The 17,001-nt window shown below is 38.8% G+C and overlaps 1 protein-coding gene across 7 annotated transcripts in view; it reads left to right on the top strand.

Annotated features, from left to right (window-relative positions):
* The window catches only part of KLHL32 (kelch like family member 32), a 142,510-nt gene that overhangs the window by 90,813 nt on the left and 34,696 nt on the right, over positions 1-17,001 (top strand). For 6 of the 7 annotated variants that reach the window (XM_032105111.1, XM_032105114.1, XM_032105112.1 and 3 more), the window contains one exon: positions 13,116-13,842. In XM_032105111.1, coding sequence (XP_031961002.1) covers positions 13,116-13,842 — 727 coding nt within the window. Of the gene's footprint in view, positions 1-13,115; positions 13,869-17,001 lie in introns of all 7 variants that reach the window. The other variant, XM_032105118.1, reaches the window with a different exon arrangement.

Consider the following 17,001-nt stretch of genomic DNA (forward strand, 5'->3'; position numbering starts at 1 on the left):
CTTCCAAAATATATTTCAGAGGGAAAAATAACAAGAGAGGAATAGCAATAAAAACAGTGTGTATCAGATGGTGAAAAATTGTCTTTTCCACTTATTAATTATATACCAGCAACTTATTTTAGTGCTAAATGTGGCTATGTAAAGTTTCAATGCATTTGATGTCAACCTGAGCAATTCTAGATTTTGCGATGGTGGCTGCTGGAGGGAGGTCCTTTTCCACTTGCGTGTTCTCTGTCCTTACCCTGTTTCAGAAAAGATAAATGCTATCATTAACCCTAATCTCCTTAAACTGAAATCAAATCACAGTTAAGAGCCCTAGTTAAACAGCTGTGTTTATGAAGAGATAAGCTTCTGTTCTTTGCAGCTTCAGAAAAGCCTATCAGATATAAAGCACCTAACAGTGTTGGTTCTACCATCACAAGAAATGATGGAGGATCCAAACTCGAGCATTTTGTGATGCTCTTGAAAATGGATGGCAAGAAGTTTTTACCTGAGAGCTTCTTGCCATTTGATCCAGTTATTAAAGAGAGGCAGGTTTTAGTGACCCATGAAGCTACATTTTAGGAATGTTTATGATGAGATGATTTCCTTGTCACTTCTAACTCTCTGTGGCTGGACTTGTTTCAAAGGAAAGAATTGAAATTGTGTTTCTGGAAAAAGCGAGATTGAGCTTCTGGATGCCGTATTTTGCATTTAGTTTTATTGCTTTTCTTTGCTCTAGTTTTGTTGGCTTTGCTTTGTCACTCTCCACACTCCTTTTTGATGATCTTGTTAAAACAAAATTTGTCTTGATTGCAGAAGTAAAGCCTTTCCAGTGTGACCATTCCCAGCTCATTTATTTTGTGTGTGGATTCCCCAGTAAGACAGCCATGGCAGTGCACAGGAAAACAGAGTGGCTGTGAGAAGTGGGGTAGCTCTAAAATCTATTGCAACAGGAGCTACACACAAGATCATACAGCTTTTAAATACACACTTCTACATGTGGAGTGTCATTGAGAGGGGTTGCACTGGGCCTTGCTTGCCCCTTCTATCACAGTGGAAGAACCAGTTAGGTGCAAGAAGCACACTCATATATCTGTCTTGGTAGGGAAGCTCCAAATGACTACAGAGGAAACTCCTCCATAGTTTGAGGACCTGATCACACAAGGGCAGACTTCTCTTGAAGCACACTGTGGGACAATTTAGTCTTTGCTGATCCAAGGCTAAGAAAGAATGCAGTGTTTATTGCCTGTGTGGAGATGCACTTTTCAGCTGCAAAAATATTTCAAGTACTTTTGACAGATGATACTTAGGGAACTGTTTTGTCCTCAGTTTCAGATACCATATTACCACACTTTGTTCTGTGGCATGAGCACCAATATTTCCACAGAATTTTTTGTAGGGAAATAAAGAGACTCAGTTGGACAGATTGAGGGGACAGAAGATTTTGATTAGGGCACCTAATTTTTCTCCGAGTTCCTATTTTGAGGAAGTGGTTAAAATGTAAACTTCTCTCAGGGAAGCCTGAGTTTTACTGCTTATAAATTGCTTTTAGATACTTGGAAGTAAAGCGCTGTCTAATTTTGAAGTTCAGATTCCCCAGGTGTAAAATGGCAAGCTTTCATGAGCTGTGGTAATTTACAACAGCTGAGAGTTTACCTTCTGTCTGTACCTTACTTCACTTTGAGCTCCAGTAGATGAGAAGTTCAGTTTTTCTATTATAGCAACTCAATTGCTTTATATGATTCCTTAACATATATAATGTTATATATTAATGTAGTTCAGGTAGCCTTTTGTAAAGCTATGATTTGTGATCACAGTTACTTTATTGTAAATCTAAAAAAATGGAATATCTTTATTGAGTTTAATCAATGTCTTCTAGGTAAATTTCTTACTCTCATTGCCAGTAAATATAAGAAATGGAGAAAGTGTGTAAAAGAAGTGAATACAATTCTGAAAGCATACATTCTATTCTTCACTGTTATTATAAAACTGGCATTTTTTTCTATGTGTTTCATAGGAAACACATACATAAAAAATATGAAATTACCACTGTCTTTCTCACAAACCTTTTTCATAAAATAATGTCCCTTTTGAGAAGGCCACTATAGTTATGTAGCACTAGGAAAGAAGGAAGCTTGCAGTAAAGCACTGAACTGGCAATGCAAGGGACTGTACTGGATTGATGGAGAGTTTGTCTTTGGATAAAGAATTCCTCTCTCACAAGGATGTTGTGCAGAAACAATTACTGAAAATTTCTGAGGCGGAAATACAGGTGTTAAAATTGTTACTCCTGGAGCTGTTCGATTATGAGTAAGAAATCTGTCAAAGATGTGTAGGTTGTGTTATCCTCCTTGCACCTATTGAAAGACTGTGCAGGACAATTTTTTGTCTAACAGCAGTTGCTCATGGATGCTTTACAGCTTAAATGCTTTAAGAAGATAGATCTTATCAGCACTTGATAAAAATTGAGAAGTATTTTTAATACATTGTGATTCATTTTAATGTAATTGATTTTTATGAATGTTTGTTATTAATACAGCCGCATTATCTACCTCTTGCTTTGATTACAGCATAATATCATGAAATGCATCATTTTTGGTGCAAGAGACTTCCACCAATAACTCTGCTTGCTGCAGTGTTTTTGAGCTGAAAGATCAAAAATCAAATTTCTGCTTCTTGCAAAGTGGCTTACAGAATACAGGGCCCATGTTCTGAAACTTGCAGGTTGTTACCTTGCCATCACATAGATCCCAAACTGGCGAATCAGCCAACAGGTACAGCATTTCTTATCTAGAGCAAGAGTTCCCTGAGTAATACTCTGGACAAATCCACTGCAGCTTTTGCGGACCGTGATCAGAGGTCAGGAGGACATACTCTAACAAGTGCTTTCATTCTCCAGAGGTAATGAAGCTTGGTGTTCTCTAATCTTCCTTTGGGGCCGTGTATTTCCTGAAGTCAACTCATTTGTAATTGGCTTCCCTCTTTATTGCCTGAGCCAATCCCTCAGTCCTCCAAGCCCTGTCCATCTGTGAAGCTGAGAGTCTGACTGCATCACAGTGAAAATGTTTGGGTCTGGAAGGATGCATATTTTTTCTTTCCTGCCAGCTGTGATCTCAGTCTTCAGTTTGGGAATGCACTTCAGGGGCACCCATGTACACAATCCCAGTGCAACTGCTGAAGCAGAAGTCTGGCAATAGTGTGGGGTTGGCTGGGTGGGAGTTGCGGACAAACAGCAGAATGACGGGATCTTTGAATGTGTGCAGTGATGCCTTGTGGTGGGGAAATGTGAATGTGAGACACCTCTCTTTATGCAGAGAAACATTTGCTTTGGAGTTGTCTTCTGCTGCATCCAACAAAATGCGTGTTGGCAGCTTCCCAAACTCTTACTTCCCTTCTTCACTGGTTTGTGAGGAATGTTTTGGGTTCATTCCCAAGAGTTCACTATATGTATGTATGTATATATATATATATATTTCATAAACGGTGTCTTTATACTTGGAAAAGTTTGGGCGTTTCACCTTTCCTGCCACTTCAAATATTAAACTCAGCTGTCAGCTGAGTGGAAGCATTGTGGGGAAGTACTTCTTGCCAAATCACTGGCAAACTGGGCAACTTTGGTCATGCTTCTTTTATCTAGGACTTGGAGCTAATAAATCTTAATTGGGCGGGCTTGATGTCTTCATACTCTCTGAGGGTAGTAAGATTTTCCTCACTATAAAAATAAAAAGGACCAGAGAGCCTTTCAACCTCCTTACATCAACAGTAGACTTCAATAACTGTAAATATCATCTTGTGTGTCAGTAAGGATGTGCAAACCTGCTCACAGCTTCCTCTGCTGAGGGCAGTTCCACTTAGGTGAATGTTCTCCTACAGTCCCAAACTTTTAAGGAAGTAAAACTTCCATTGTGTAGTGTGAGAATCAATACAGGACATAAAATTTCTTAAAAGCCTTTGGTGTTTGGATCAAACTTTTCTATCCACTCCCCCTTCAGACAAATCTTAATCTTGGCTTCTAGACTATTTTTTTTTTGGTTTGGTATGCTGATGTGAACATTGGTATGAATTCTGTAATGTTTGACAAACTAGAGAGCATCTGATGATGACCAAGATCACAGAACAAAAGATTTACCACTCACTACGTGAAATACTTGCTTTTTTCAGAGGTACGATTCAATTAGATTTTTTTTGTTTGCCTCACCTTCCTTACAGCAGCCTTCTGAGAAGGAGAAGGCATATGGCTGGAGCAGGGCTGGCTTGGGAGAGAAAGTGAACCTAGCTGAGGAGGTGCAGGAAATTTGAATCTTTCATTCTTTCCAAATTTAAGCAGCCCCTACATTTTTTCCTTTTTTTTCCCTCCCTGTTCATTTGTGAGACACTCTCTATCAGTGCTGATGAGTAAGGTAAGAAAACCTAGTGGGATTGATTAATTTCCCATCCTTTAAAATGTGGGAATGAACAACCCAACCCACCAGAAAACTAAATATTGATGCTGTCAGTGGCATGATAATTGGTCTCTGCTTTCATCTCCAAACAAACCCTTGCTTGGATTCTATTATTCATTCAAAGAGGAAAAGGGTTATTAATGCAGTGTTCTTTAATTTATTTTTTTCTTTTGTGTGTGTGTGTAAGAGAGAACAGAAGAGCAATAATACAATAAATATATTGGCTAAGAGAAAACATTTGCAAGAGATCCCTGCCCATTTTTTTTAATCTTCTCTTATCATGAAGAATGTGAGCTGTGATAAATTGTTCTGCTAATCAAACAGCACTGAAAGGTTAGGTCATTGGAAGTCTTTAGTCATTTTGTGCTTTTCAAGAGTGAATTTGTTAAAATTATGCTGAATACCCACTTAAAGCCTGGGCTGAAAACCCTACCTGTGTTTTATAACTCTGCACTGTCAGAACCCATAATAAGTCAAACATTCTTTCAGAGGTACTCATAAGGGAGAAAAAACCCTGTAAATTTAAGAGTAATTTCAGATTGTAAATGAAAAAGAGAGGCACGACTGTTCATTTGCGCCAATCATGCCTTCCTTTCATCTGCTCTGATTAGGCCTGGTGCGGTTTCATCAAACTACTCCATCACTGAGCTGTCACTCCAGTCGTCTGTTGATTGAAAACAATCAGGGCTCTGATGGCACAATTATTCTGACCCTTTAACTAGAGGCTGCTGTGATAATGAAAGGTTGATTATGATAGTTTGTGCCTCTTTCAGTTTGCCAAGAAGGTTAATTTGGGCATCAGACGGATGTTTAATGGGCGCTTGCTGGCTACACTGAGGTAAATGAGAACGTGCAGTCTTCGATATTGCACGGATATAGTTTGGCTGTCAATCATTGTCATTTTGAGTTTGTGCCTCACACTCTGGAAATCACATTTTATTTTTTCCTTGGGATTTAATTTATTCTGTGCCCTGAGGAAGTTCTTTCACTCTGTGACCTTCACAGTAGCTTTCTCTGTCTTTTTTCGCTTCCCTCACATGGAGCCCAAAGGCATAATACATCCAGAGGAACGTTTTTCTTTCATTTTTCACATTGAAAAAAAAAAAAAGGAAAATTTAAAATCCCTGTTTATCAGCTCACCCTGAACAGAGCAAATGTTTTAATTCTGATTCTAGAATCCAAATGTGCAAATGGAAGCACGCCTGCTTGCTAACGCAGCGCCACACCGGGAGCTGCTTACGTAGACACACATTTGTAAAACTGACAAACAGGTAATTTAAAAATGTCTCTGTGTAAAGAGGGTGGGGAATGGCACAGCTTTATTTTCACAGGCTTCATGCATATGCCTTAGCTCGGTGCCTTGTAAATGTGGTCTTAGTCACTGTATTGCAACTTTTTGGGTTAGAAAGTCTCTCTTCAGGGTTCAGGGGCAAAAGGCATTTCATTGCTGATTCATAGATTATTAATATTTACTGTGTTCAGATTGAGAGAATCATATGCATAATTTTGTAGTTGTTTGGCTCAAGGTGCAAAAGAAATGCAAATACCTCATAATTTTGATTGTTCCACATGCAGCTCATTAGAGTCTTATTTTTATGCACATTTTAAATTCAAAATAAAAAGAAGAAAAAGATTTCTATCTTTAAAGCTCTCTTGCATCTAGGCTCAAGACGCTAATTCTCCATGATGTCCACAACTGTGAGATAGTACCTGATTGATAAAATTGCAGAGTGAGTCTGGAGGCTGTGCTGAGTGGTTACTAATGTCTAAAAATATTCATGTGTAACTCATGGCTTTGAAAAATTGTGTGCATACGGTTTTTTGTGTGGTGGGGTTTTTTTTCCTCAGCAACAGTTCTTATATTTTTCTTCCTAAATAGGTGATACAGACCAATTTAGTTCATCCTACTTAAAATGCTTAAATGAATATCCTAAACCCCTGGGTTTTGTCCTTTATAGCCTCTAGAGAGAGAGGGGAGGACTAAGACCCTTTAGAGACCCAAATTCAGGCCCTTTGGAAATCCATCTTCATTTTAGATTAGGGGAAGTTCCTCTGTAGCCCTCAGTGGACTTTGTTTCAGAGCTTCAGTAAATGTCCTGGTTTACCCACGCATTCTGCTCCTGTACTTGAAATGTGAAGAGCCAGAGTGTTGCTGACAATTGCCAACTGAAATGTGGTTTTGAGACAGGAGGTCCCAGTCTGGAATGCCTCAGGCTTGCTGAGTTAGATAAAATCCAACAAAAGACAAAATTATGTGTGAGTTTACAGCCAAAATATATATTTCTAGTGTTTCAAAGACCAAACAAGTAAATTTCAAGTTTTGCTTTTTGAAGTTCCCTTGGTGGTGCTTTAAGGTGATTGCTGTAGTAACTGTGTTTCTTGCACAACTCTTCTTGGCATCAAAAATCAATAGGATCAGTCTATAAGCACTGTCCAATATGCTAAGGATACAAAGATATTAATGTGATATTTTTCTTTTCTGGCCAAAAATTTTTGCTTCTGGTAAGGAACAGAAGAACTGTTCAGGTGAGATTTGTAGTTCTTTCCCTTCCCCTCATATAATATCATCATCAGATTGTCATGCACAAATTGGGTCATTTGTGTTGCACATATCAGATCTCAGTCCAGGAAAATACATCTTTCCACAATTAAAATTTTGTTTTCTCTTAGAATGTTTACTAGGTTATTATAATTAGGATTTCCATTTGTTTTAATAAGACAGTGTGAATTCATTGCTTTAAAATCTTAGAAAATTTGTTTCTTTCTATTAGTTGTTGCTAAAATAAACAAAATGAAAAAAAAACAACACTTCAACCCTCTAATTTTTTCCACTGCTGTCACTTTTGGACTTCATCTCATTTACTAGACACCTTGGATGATATAAAGTAGCATATTTGCTACTGGTCCACTGGGCTACAACATGAATGCATCAACTAAGGAGCAGACCAAGATGACTTTTAATAGAGTTCCTGTGGCCCCTCACACAGAGCCCAGGCTTAGAAAAGTTTTTTCTTTCTTGGAGCTCTGTCAACAGAAACTTTCCCTGCTGCTGGCTTTGTGACTTAGAGTAGTTTCTAAGTGAACCTGAGTCTAATAAATATGAGTATGTCAAGCTTTTTGCACTCATGAAGTAGCTTGGCTTTTCTGATTAGAAAACTTGGTGTGATGTCAAGTGAAGGTTTGGCACGTTTCCCAGCAGAGTGGCTGGAGAAGGATTGCAGGGGATGCTGAACAGGCAAGGCACAGGCGTGATGGGCTCTCTTGCTCCCTGGGATAGCTGGCAGCCCAAAGGACCAGGTAACTACTTCTTGCAGGGTTATCTTCAACAGGAGTGAAATTCCTAGTTCAGCTTTAACCTCCTCTGCCTCTGTGGCCTCTCCAGCTGCGGGATGTGCGTGATGTGTACACCATTAACAGCAGGGAGGGAAGAACTGCGCTCCAAGCCTGTGTGACTTGGACTGTTGAAGCACTGTGCTGGAAGCAGAAGCAGGTGTTGGAAACACAATGAAATCGCTAACCAACATGCAGATGTACTTTGATGTGTGCTCCAACTGTGCCACGACATATTTTTCCATCTCTTTTCTGCTGTTTTGAGAATGAACTCCATTGCTAAATCACATTATGTGACCTTGGAGAAGAAAGATCCTTTGGGTTAAGGCATTAGAATAAGAGAATTTATCTGGTTTGAAAATCCTGTCCTTCTGAGGGTCTACTTTTGTCATTTACTTAGTTTAGAAGATGAATATGGCAAAATATATTATTTATTAAAGTTGATATAGGCACTAGGCTGTAGCTTCCTTTACTCACACACTCATACATTAAAATTAATAGAAAAGAAGCTTCTAGCAGTTTAAACAGAATTTGCCTATATGGCAGTAGGAGTAGGAGTCTTTCCTTATTTTTGTAAATTATTTAGCACTGATACAAATATTTTAAACCCCAAAATTGTGGATGCTCTTTTTTCTTTTTTGCTTGCTTGTTAGCATTTTAAACACAGCTGTGATTTCAAGTGCTACTGGTATTTCCTTAGAGAAGCCAGAATGTCTTTTCTTGCAGCATCATAAAGTGTATAATGGCTTTGAGTTTATTTTGCCAATACTGATTATAGTTGCTAATTGTTACTGCCAGAGAGGCAAAAACATAGACACTATAGTCAGTGTATAGATGGGGTGGATTTTGGGATTTTTATGTAGGCACCAGGTTTTTCGGTCTAGATTAAACAAAACCTGAATAAAGGTGTTGGAAATCGTGTTGATAGATATACAGATGTTTGCTGGTCTTGTACATGGAAGTTTCTGTCTGCCATATGTTGGTGAGAGTTATATTTGCCTCCTTTGCACTGGAGGAAAGTTAGAACTGTGTTAACGTCCATCAGTGGCTACTTCTACTATAACTGAAAGACTTGTTTGAGAATTCAGTTTTCTTTCTTTTGAACTTTTTCAGCCTTCCAATAGCTGCCAAACCATCCAGTGACTAGAGTATCTGTTCACCCACACGCAATTTTCTTCCATGCCTCCATAGTGTGAGACACCATGTTCTGCTAGAGAACATGGTAACAATGTGCTGCAAAACCAATGTAGAAATCTAAGGCTCAGTTTGTGAGTGTTCCTGAAACCAGATGACCTGTTCCACAGCCTTGTGTCACAATTTAGGAGTTGGTCCTGTATTCTGTAAATAGGCATATAGATACCTACATTTGTAGGTTAAATTCCTAGCACTTACTTTTAAGTAGTGACCCAAAATGAATTTTAAAATGGAGTAACAGTTATTGTCACAAATAGCAAGACAAGGAGATAAAAACATTATAGCTTTTAGCTCTTACGGCCTTTTTTCTGCCTTGGGGTGTCACAGACTAGGTGTGGGTCATGTGAAGCACTGTAGTCAAATTGTGTTCAAGCAGTAGCATGAGTTGATTTGGAGAGGAGCTTCTAAACAAATTGTGATTCACAGACCTCAGTTGCTTCCCCAAGACTCAGTGAAGCTTCTCTGCATTCTGTCAAATGCCTACAGACCATCCAGGTGGTATGCAGGGTTCTTAGTCCTGCTTTCTAAACTCATACAGTAAAATGCTCTCTTCCACTGCAAATTGACCTCAGACATGGAGTCTCGTAAGAGCCAGTAGCAAACTACACAAGAGACAGCCTGGGATTCACCTTGTCCCCCCATTGCTGTTGCAGCTGCTTGTCAGAGGGGAAAGGTGGAAGTAACGTAGGCCAAAGGTACCTTGAGGTGCAGCATGTAGAGAATCCCAAGCAGGTTGCAATCAGCTTAATTTGGAAAGATTCAAAGGTTTACATAAAAAAGATTCAGGACAGATGAGTGGGGATAAAATAGTGTGGAATGGGTAGAGAAGATTTTCGTTCAAGACCCAGAATACACTGTACATCTCATGAGTGCCAACAGAGTCTTTGTATCATTTCGCAGCTATCACTGTAGTGGTTTAGAAATTCTGTGACTTTAGAGAAAAGTTAAACATTATTGGTTTCAGTGAAACATTTTTTTACAACTCCAGTACTATTCTCAGTACAGACCTAACTCAGTATGAACCAAGCTGCATATGCCAAACTTCCTACAGTAGAGAAAATGTATTGTAATGGAGATGTCCATGTCTTCTGTGCAGATCATCACCCATCCCATATCCAGAAATGAATGCAGGTACCATGTCTTTGACGTTATGAATGTATGTGTTGTTGCTTGTGTGTTTATACAGTATTTATTGGGGGACCAAGAGGAGGACAATAAAGGAAAGCAGATGGATGAAGTTCTAAGATATTAATAAGGCATTAATATTAATCTTCCTCTAAAAGTCTTGTGGTTACCAAGTCCTAGTTTACATTAGTGCCTGTCTTTTACAGAGTCTATAATGTCTGTCACTGTAGCCCAAGTGATACCTCTGTGATGCCATTAGAGATGTGAGCAAGGGCATGAATTTATAGTTCCAAAAGTAACCAGTCTGTTGGATGCAAGTGCTAACAGATAAGAACTAAGTTTTGGTAAATTCTTCTATCTCAATATAGCAACCCACAAATCATTCAGTTGCTGTGTATGCTGAAGATAGCCTGAATTTCTCTTCAATTTCAAGTGTCTGAATGATGAGTGCTAAGTGCCTTTCAGGAATCATTCACGTGGCCAAAGACACGGAATAGGAAGTTGCCTAATAAAACTCAGTAGGAGACACCTGACACATGGGTTTGATGGACTTAGAACACCTGGCTGTAAAGCTCAATGACTTCAAGTCCATGAACATTTTCAAATGTATTTGATTAATGCCTTTTTACTAGCAATTTGAAATACATATAGCTAATGCGTGTATTTGAAACTCAATATAGCATTTAACTGACTGAACTACTGTTGCATTTTTGATGCCCTTCATTGATTCTTTGTTTCACAGGGGATCACAAGGAAGAAAATGTGTTTCAAATTAATCTTAACAAGAAGGTGGTTTTGGTTTGTCATCTTCCCTCTCTGACAGAATACAGAAGCAGTAATAAATTTAATATATCTTATATGAAAGCTATGAATAAGAGAATAATTTTCAGCTCGTTTATATGACATTCCCAAAAATGGTACAGGGCAGTAAGATTTAACTGAAAATTTTTTTATCACGCAGCTGGTTGAAAACACCCATGCCACGAGTTCTGTGTCAAAATAATTTGAAGTATCCAGTAGAGTTTGTCCTTATCAAGAACTAGTCAATGTCTTTGAAAATGACTTGGATGAAAGAATAATAAGGGATTTATGTTTATAGAAAATCAGAAGGCGAAATGGTTTTCAAGCAGTTTTGAAAATACAATTAGGATTGAGAACATTCTTGACTGAAGCAGTGGCAGTGGCCTAAAGTAACAGTAGAGAGTTTGGTAATGACAGAGAAAGCATGACATGCTGTGAAATTTCTGGAGAAAAAAAAAGAAAAAAAGAAAAAAAAAAGTGGGAATAGTACTCAGTCATAAACTTCAACATGGATCAGCAACATCGTAGTACAATGACAGTCTTACATGGTGATGTGCAAGCAAGAATGGCATAGATTATCCCAATCAAAGAGATTCTTCCAATCTATTCACTACAGCTAAAGCTATAAGAAGATTATATACAGTTTTCAAAAGCAAACATTGAGGATTTAAATACCTGCGGGATTTAATATCCTAACCCAATCCTAATCCTAACCCTAAATCTAACTAACCCTAAAACTAACTTTAAACCTAACCCTAAGTAACCCTACCTAACTAACCCTAACCCTAATTAACTAACCCTAACCCTAACTAACCCTAACTAACTAAACCTAACCCTAATTAATGCTGACCCTAAGTAACCCTAACAAAATAACCCAAAAGCTAACAAACTAACCCTAACCTTAACAGTAACTAACCCTAATAAACCCTAACCCGAACCTGCTGACCCTAACTCTAATTAACTAACTCCAACACTAACCCTAACTAACTAGCCCTAACCCTAACTAACCCTAAGTAACCCTAAGTAACTGACCCTAAGCCCAAATCCAGCTAACCCTAACTAACTAACCCTAACCCTAAGTAACACTAACTAACTAACCCTAATTAAGGATTTCAGTAACAAAGAACTGTGAGCCAAGCAACAGGGATTTAGAAAATACGACCCAAGATGCATTGAAATACCTTTTTTCATTTACTGAAGAGGACTCTCACACCAATATTAAAATGCATCTGAGGTGGAGAAGAAAAAGAAGGTAACAAAAAGCTTTTCATCCTGTATGGATGAATCACTTTCAAGGGTTGCTCTGGAAGATAAACCCAAAGGTGGAAAATGGGATGATAAGTTTAAGGGTTTAGAGCTTTTGCATGTGTAAGAGGAATATTTGTCTGAGAGATACCAGAGCATGGGAATGGTTTTCCTGAGGAAGTTTTGGTATCTTCATTACTGGATGTTTTCAAGCATAACTTATACAACAATTCTTCAAATGGTTTAGGCCCTTCTTAGCCTCTTTTTAGGACCAGTTGGGTTCAGTAAGCTTTATGTAATTTGAAAGCTATGTTTAATTTTCAATGTTGGTACTAGTTTCAATTGCTGAACAGTTTTAGAGTTTTCCTTGTTGCTTTCTGTCTGCCCCAAACTAGCAGAGACTCTTCTGTGCTTCTCTCTTCTCTGACTTAATTTTTTTGTCCCCTTACACCTTTCTCTCCTTTATGAATAAAATAAATGAGGAAGAAAAAAATATTGAAGGATTCAGTATGTACTGTGTTATATTTCTTCGATATTTTATCATAAACAGGATGAAATATGAAGGGCAGAAAAGGCTTTTTTTTTTTATCTTCTGATATTAGTCTTCTTTCTAGTCTATCAGTGATCCCATAGCCCCTAACTTTTTATTATTTTTCCAGCAGCTTGGTTCAGGGATAGTATGGTCTCCAGCAACACTAACAGGTTGTACAATGAGAGTATTGCATAGCAGCTGACAATGCTGTGGAAATTGTTTAGGGGAACTGGTGCAATACAATGCTTTTGTAGATACACTGTAGGTAGAGTCTTAATAGGTATCTTTTTATGTGGACTAATAGGCTTTCACAGCTGCTTTTTAGATGGATAGATAGATACCATGACTGAGGCAAGTATATATCTGCTCTTGGAATGCAAGCAAATTTCAAGAGACCAAATTTTGACAGAACTGTACGCAAATAACGCATGTATTGTTTTTCCCTTCCTTCCCCCCATTTTTAGCTGGCCGTGAGGTGGCTGGAACACAACTGCCGCTACCAGTACCTGGATGAACTTCTCCAGTACGTCCGCTTTGGCCTTATGGATGTGGATACACTGCATACTGTAGCTCTTACTCATCCTCTCGTCCAAGCCAGTGAAACTGCGACAGCGCTCATTAATGAGGCCTTGGCTTACCACCAGAGCGTCTATGCACAGCCAGTTTGGCAAACGGCAAGGACAAAGCCTCGCTTCCAGTCAGACACTCTTTACATTATTGGGGGCAAAAAACGAGAAGTCTGTAAGGTGAAGGAATTGCGATACTTCAATCCGGTAGACCAAGAGAACGTTCATATTGCAGGGATCGCTAACTGGAGCGAGCTGGCGCCTATGCCTGTGGGGAGGAGCCACCACTGTGTTGCTGTGATGGGAGACTTTCTTTTTGTAGCTGGTGGAGAGGCAGAGCACTCCACGGGGCGCACGTGCGCCGTGAGAACTGTCTGTCGATATGACCCCCGCACTAACTCCTGGGCGGAGATAGCTCCGATGAAGAACTGCCGGGAACACTTTGTGCTGGGAGCCGTGGACGAGTACCTCTATGCCGTAGGGGGCAGGAATGAATTGCGTCAAGTGTTGCCTACAGTTGAACGCTACTGCCCCAAGAAGAACAAGTGGACCTTTGTTCAGTCCTTTGATCGGTCGCTCTCATGCCATGCGGGATATGTGGTGGATGGTCTTCTTTGGATATCAGGTAGAAAACGTTTCACACAGTTTGAGGTACTAACAAAATACCAAAATACTGTCTTGAATTAAAGTAATAAATCTTCTTTGGTTTATATGTCATGATAACTTTTCTCTTAGGAGAGGACAAAGAACTGAAGCCTCATTAGAAGTATAGGAGCATAACGTACCTTATACATACACTCTTGGTGTTTCAGAGCTGCTGCTATCATATGTGCTATCTCCAGTTGCCATTCATAAATCACAGTGAACTGGAATGATAATGCACTTTTGGACAAATTTCCAACGATAAATTCTGTGTGCTTCCTAAAAACAAACAAAAGAAGACATTGTTTCTGTAATATGATCTGGTTCTTTTGACAGTAACAGGACCCAAGGGAATGGCCTGAAGTTGTGTCAGGGGAGGTTTAGGCTGGATATCAGGAACAGGTTCTTCACCCACAGGTTGATTGGGCACTGGAACAGGCTCCCTAGGGAAGTGGTCACAACACTAGCCTGACAGAGTTCAAGAAGCGTTTGGACAATGCTTTTAGGCACATGGTGCGATTCCTGAGCCTGTACAGGGCCTGGAGTTGGACTTTGATGATCCTTGTGGGTCCCTTCCAACTCAGAATATTGTATAATTCTATGATTCACTTATTCCTGATGATGAAACGGAAAATTAGGTGCTTGTTAGCTTGTGTTGTTCCAGGGCTTGAAGGCAGGTGTATGATTTGCTCCCACTTGCTCTTCAGGATATTGTAACAGGCCAAGATGACTTTTTTTTAAAATCATCCATGGCTCTGTCCATAACAAGTGCACAAGACGGTTTGGATGTAATCATAGCTTTATGGCACAGATAGATAAATGTATAGACCCTATAATCCTAAAATAACTTATCATTTGCAACTGAGTCTTTAGTTGTTATGTTCCATTGATGGGGGTGGGAGGACTTAGTTTCCTTCATGTTTGTAGTGACTTTTCTGGTATTAGTTATTTTAGAATACAGTCAGTGCTGTCTCCAGAAGATCTGACAGAAAAATATTCCCCCTTTACTAAGAAGTATGCCACGGAAGGTTATATAGTTATAATATTTATTAAGGAAGCTAATGAGTAAATGGGGCCAGCCCTTGAGGTAAATGTTCAGTGATTGGCATCTTCACCGTAGGTACCCTCTGGAGATTTTAATATGGTCTGGAATGCCTCTGGTGAAAAGATGGAATATGAAAGGAAGATGAACTTAGCTTCTTAGGCCTTCGCTGTGCTTCTCAAAGTGTGTTGTTTAGGTTAGTGGATGTACCTTCCTGTCCCTATGGATTGAGTGCCTCATGGGAATGGATTCCCAAACACTGGCAGGGGAATTAGCAAGTATCTATTTTAATACATATACACTAAAGTAATGAATGATGACTTTGGAATTAAAAGCAGGACAGAACACAGAAAATCACCAAGATCCCTGGCAGGTTCTTTGGGTCGCTTTCTTTAGTGACCGTCATTTAAGGAGTCTTCTAGAGTTTGTGTTGTGTGAATCCTTATCTGAGACCCAGTTACAGTACAGGAACAGGATTTCTGCTTTAGGCTACCAGCTGGGTGTATTCAGAGCATTATCCTGTTTATTCACTACCATTCCTGTTTTATTAGTGGAGAGGGATGTGTGTCTGTGGTGGGAACTTCAAATACATGGATGTTACTACTACTGTGCCTTGATTGCTGGGTTTTTTTCCTGTTTTGTGGTTTACATTTGTCAGTATTTATGAAGAATAGGACTTTTTAGAAAATGGTGTTAAGCATTCTCATATAAAATCATTGAATATGCACTAGAAATCCATCAGTGTGGTCTTTCCTCCAGTAAATGAAAAAAGTAATAGTTTTTGTCTTAATTTCATTTAAAAAACCTCAAACCAACAAAGCAGAACAATCAAAACTCAAGAAAGTATTTGATAGCAATTTTTAAGTCAAACATGGGTCTGGTTGAAGATTAAATTTAATCTTTCCAGATTTTCTAGGAAAAGGGAAATTATGCTGAGGATTAATTCATGTGCTTAGTTATGTAGGTGAAATGCATGCATGCCTGTGTGTTTTAAATTCCACTTGTGTTTATAAAATGATGCAGTGTGATATTGTGTTCAAGGATATGCCTCTAATAGAGCTGTAGAATCAAGGGAAGAGATAAATGGAAGCCTACTGGACGAATTCTTTAAAACTGGGCAAAACAACAAAAAATATTTTATCAGTATTGTTCCATTTATACTTGAAAATACTACCAACAGTGGAATAAAGTAGACAGGGATTTTCAGTTGTATTTTGATAGGTTCCAATAAAATGCTTAGAAGTTTTGAGTTGCTCAGTTCTGACAGGTTATTATGAAGGACAAGAACATACTTACTACACTACACTTCAGTAGGTATCGATGTGAATTTTGTACTCTCATACTGAAACCTGGCTGTTTATCGAATAGAGTTATTTTAAAAAGAAAAGTAGATGGAGATGTAATAAGTATAGCTAGCTTTCTATTATTAATTAATTGCTTAGGACTAGAATGTAGCTCATGGTACATGTACGTTCAGGGGCAGGAGAACAGTAGAGAGAGATGTTTTATTGTACCATAGTCACTGCTGGAAAATCCACTGTTCATCACTGAATATAAGATGTTAGCATAAAAGTAATTAGTAATGCAGGAGGGAACCTAATTTTGAAGTATGTGGCCTAAAATTAAGTAATTAAAAAATTAGTCTGAGTTAGAAATGTTTCTGAGTTGTATCCCTGCTGCTTTTTCTGGGAAATACAGGTCATCAGCAAAGAGCTCTCAAAGTCAGTCTGCTACTACCAGCTGGCAAGGGAACCATGGAAATGTGCCCAGGTTTTTAGTGAGGGAATAAATTAAATAGTGATAATTTAAGTTTCTAGCCCTTCTATTTGTGGAGAGAGTCATCAAAGCTTGATCTGCACACTGACCATTTACTTACTCAGTGCTTCTGCTACAGCCCCATGCCCTCTTAAAGGCTTTGCTGATCAAAAGCTGACTAGACTTAAGGGATTTCTATTATTATTGGGATTAATTTTCAGCTTTGCTTTGCTGCTCCTTTGGGACAAATATGACAAGGATTCAAAAATAATAGAGAATAAAATCATGGCAAAGGCAGCAGGAAAGGAAAATGGACAAAACAAAACACTGTACGAGTGTACACAA

The sequence above is a fragment of the Corvus moneduloides genome, chromosome 3 (assembly GCF_009650955.1).
Source record: "Corvus moneduloides isolate bCorMon1 chromosome 3, bCorMon1.pri, whole genome shotgun sequence".
Taxonomy (NCBI): domain Eukaryota; kingdom Metazoa; phylum Chordata; class Aves; order Passeriformes; family Corvidae; genus Corvus; species Corvus moneduloides.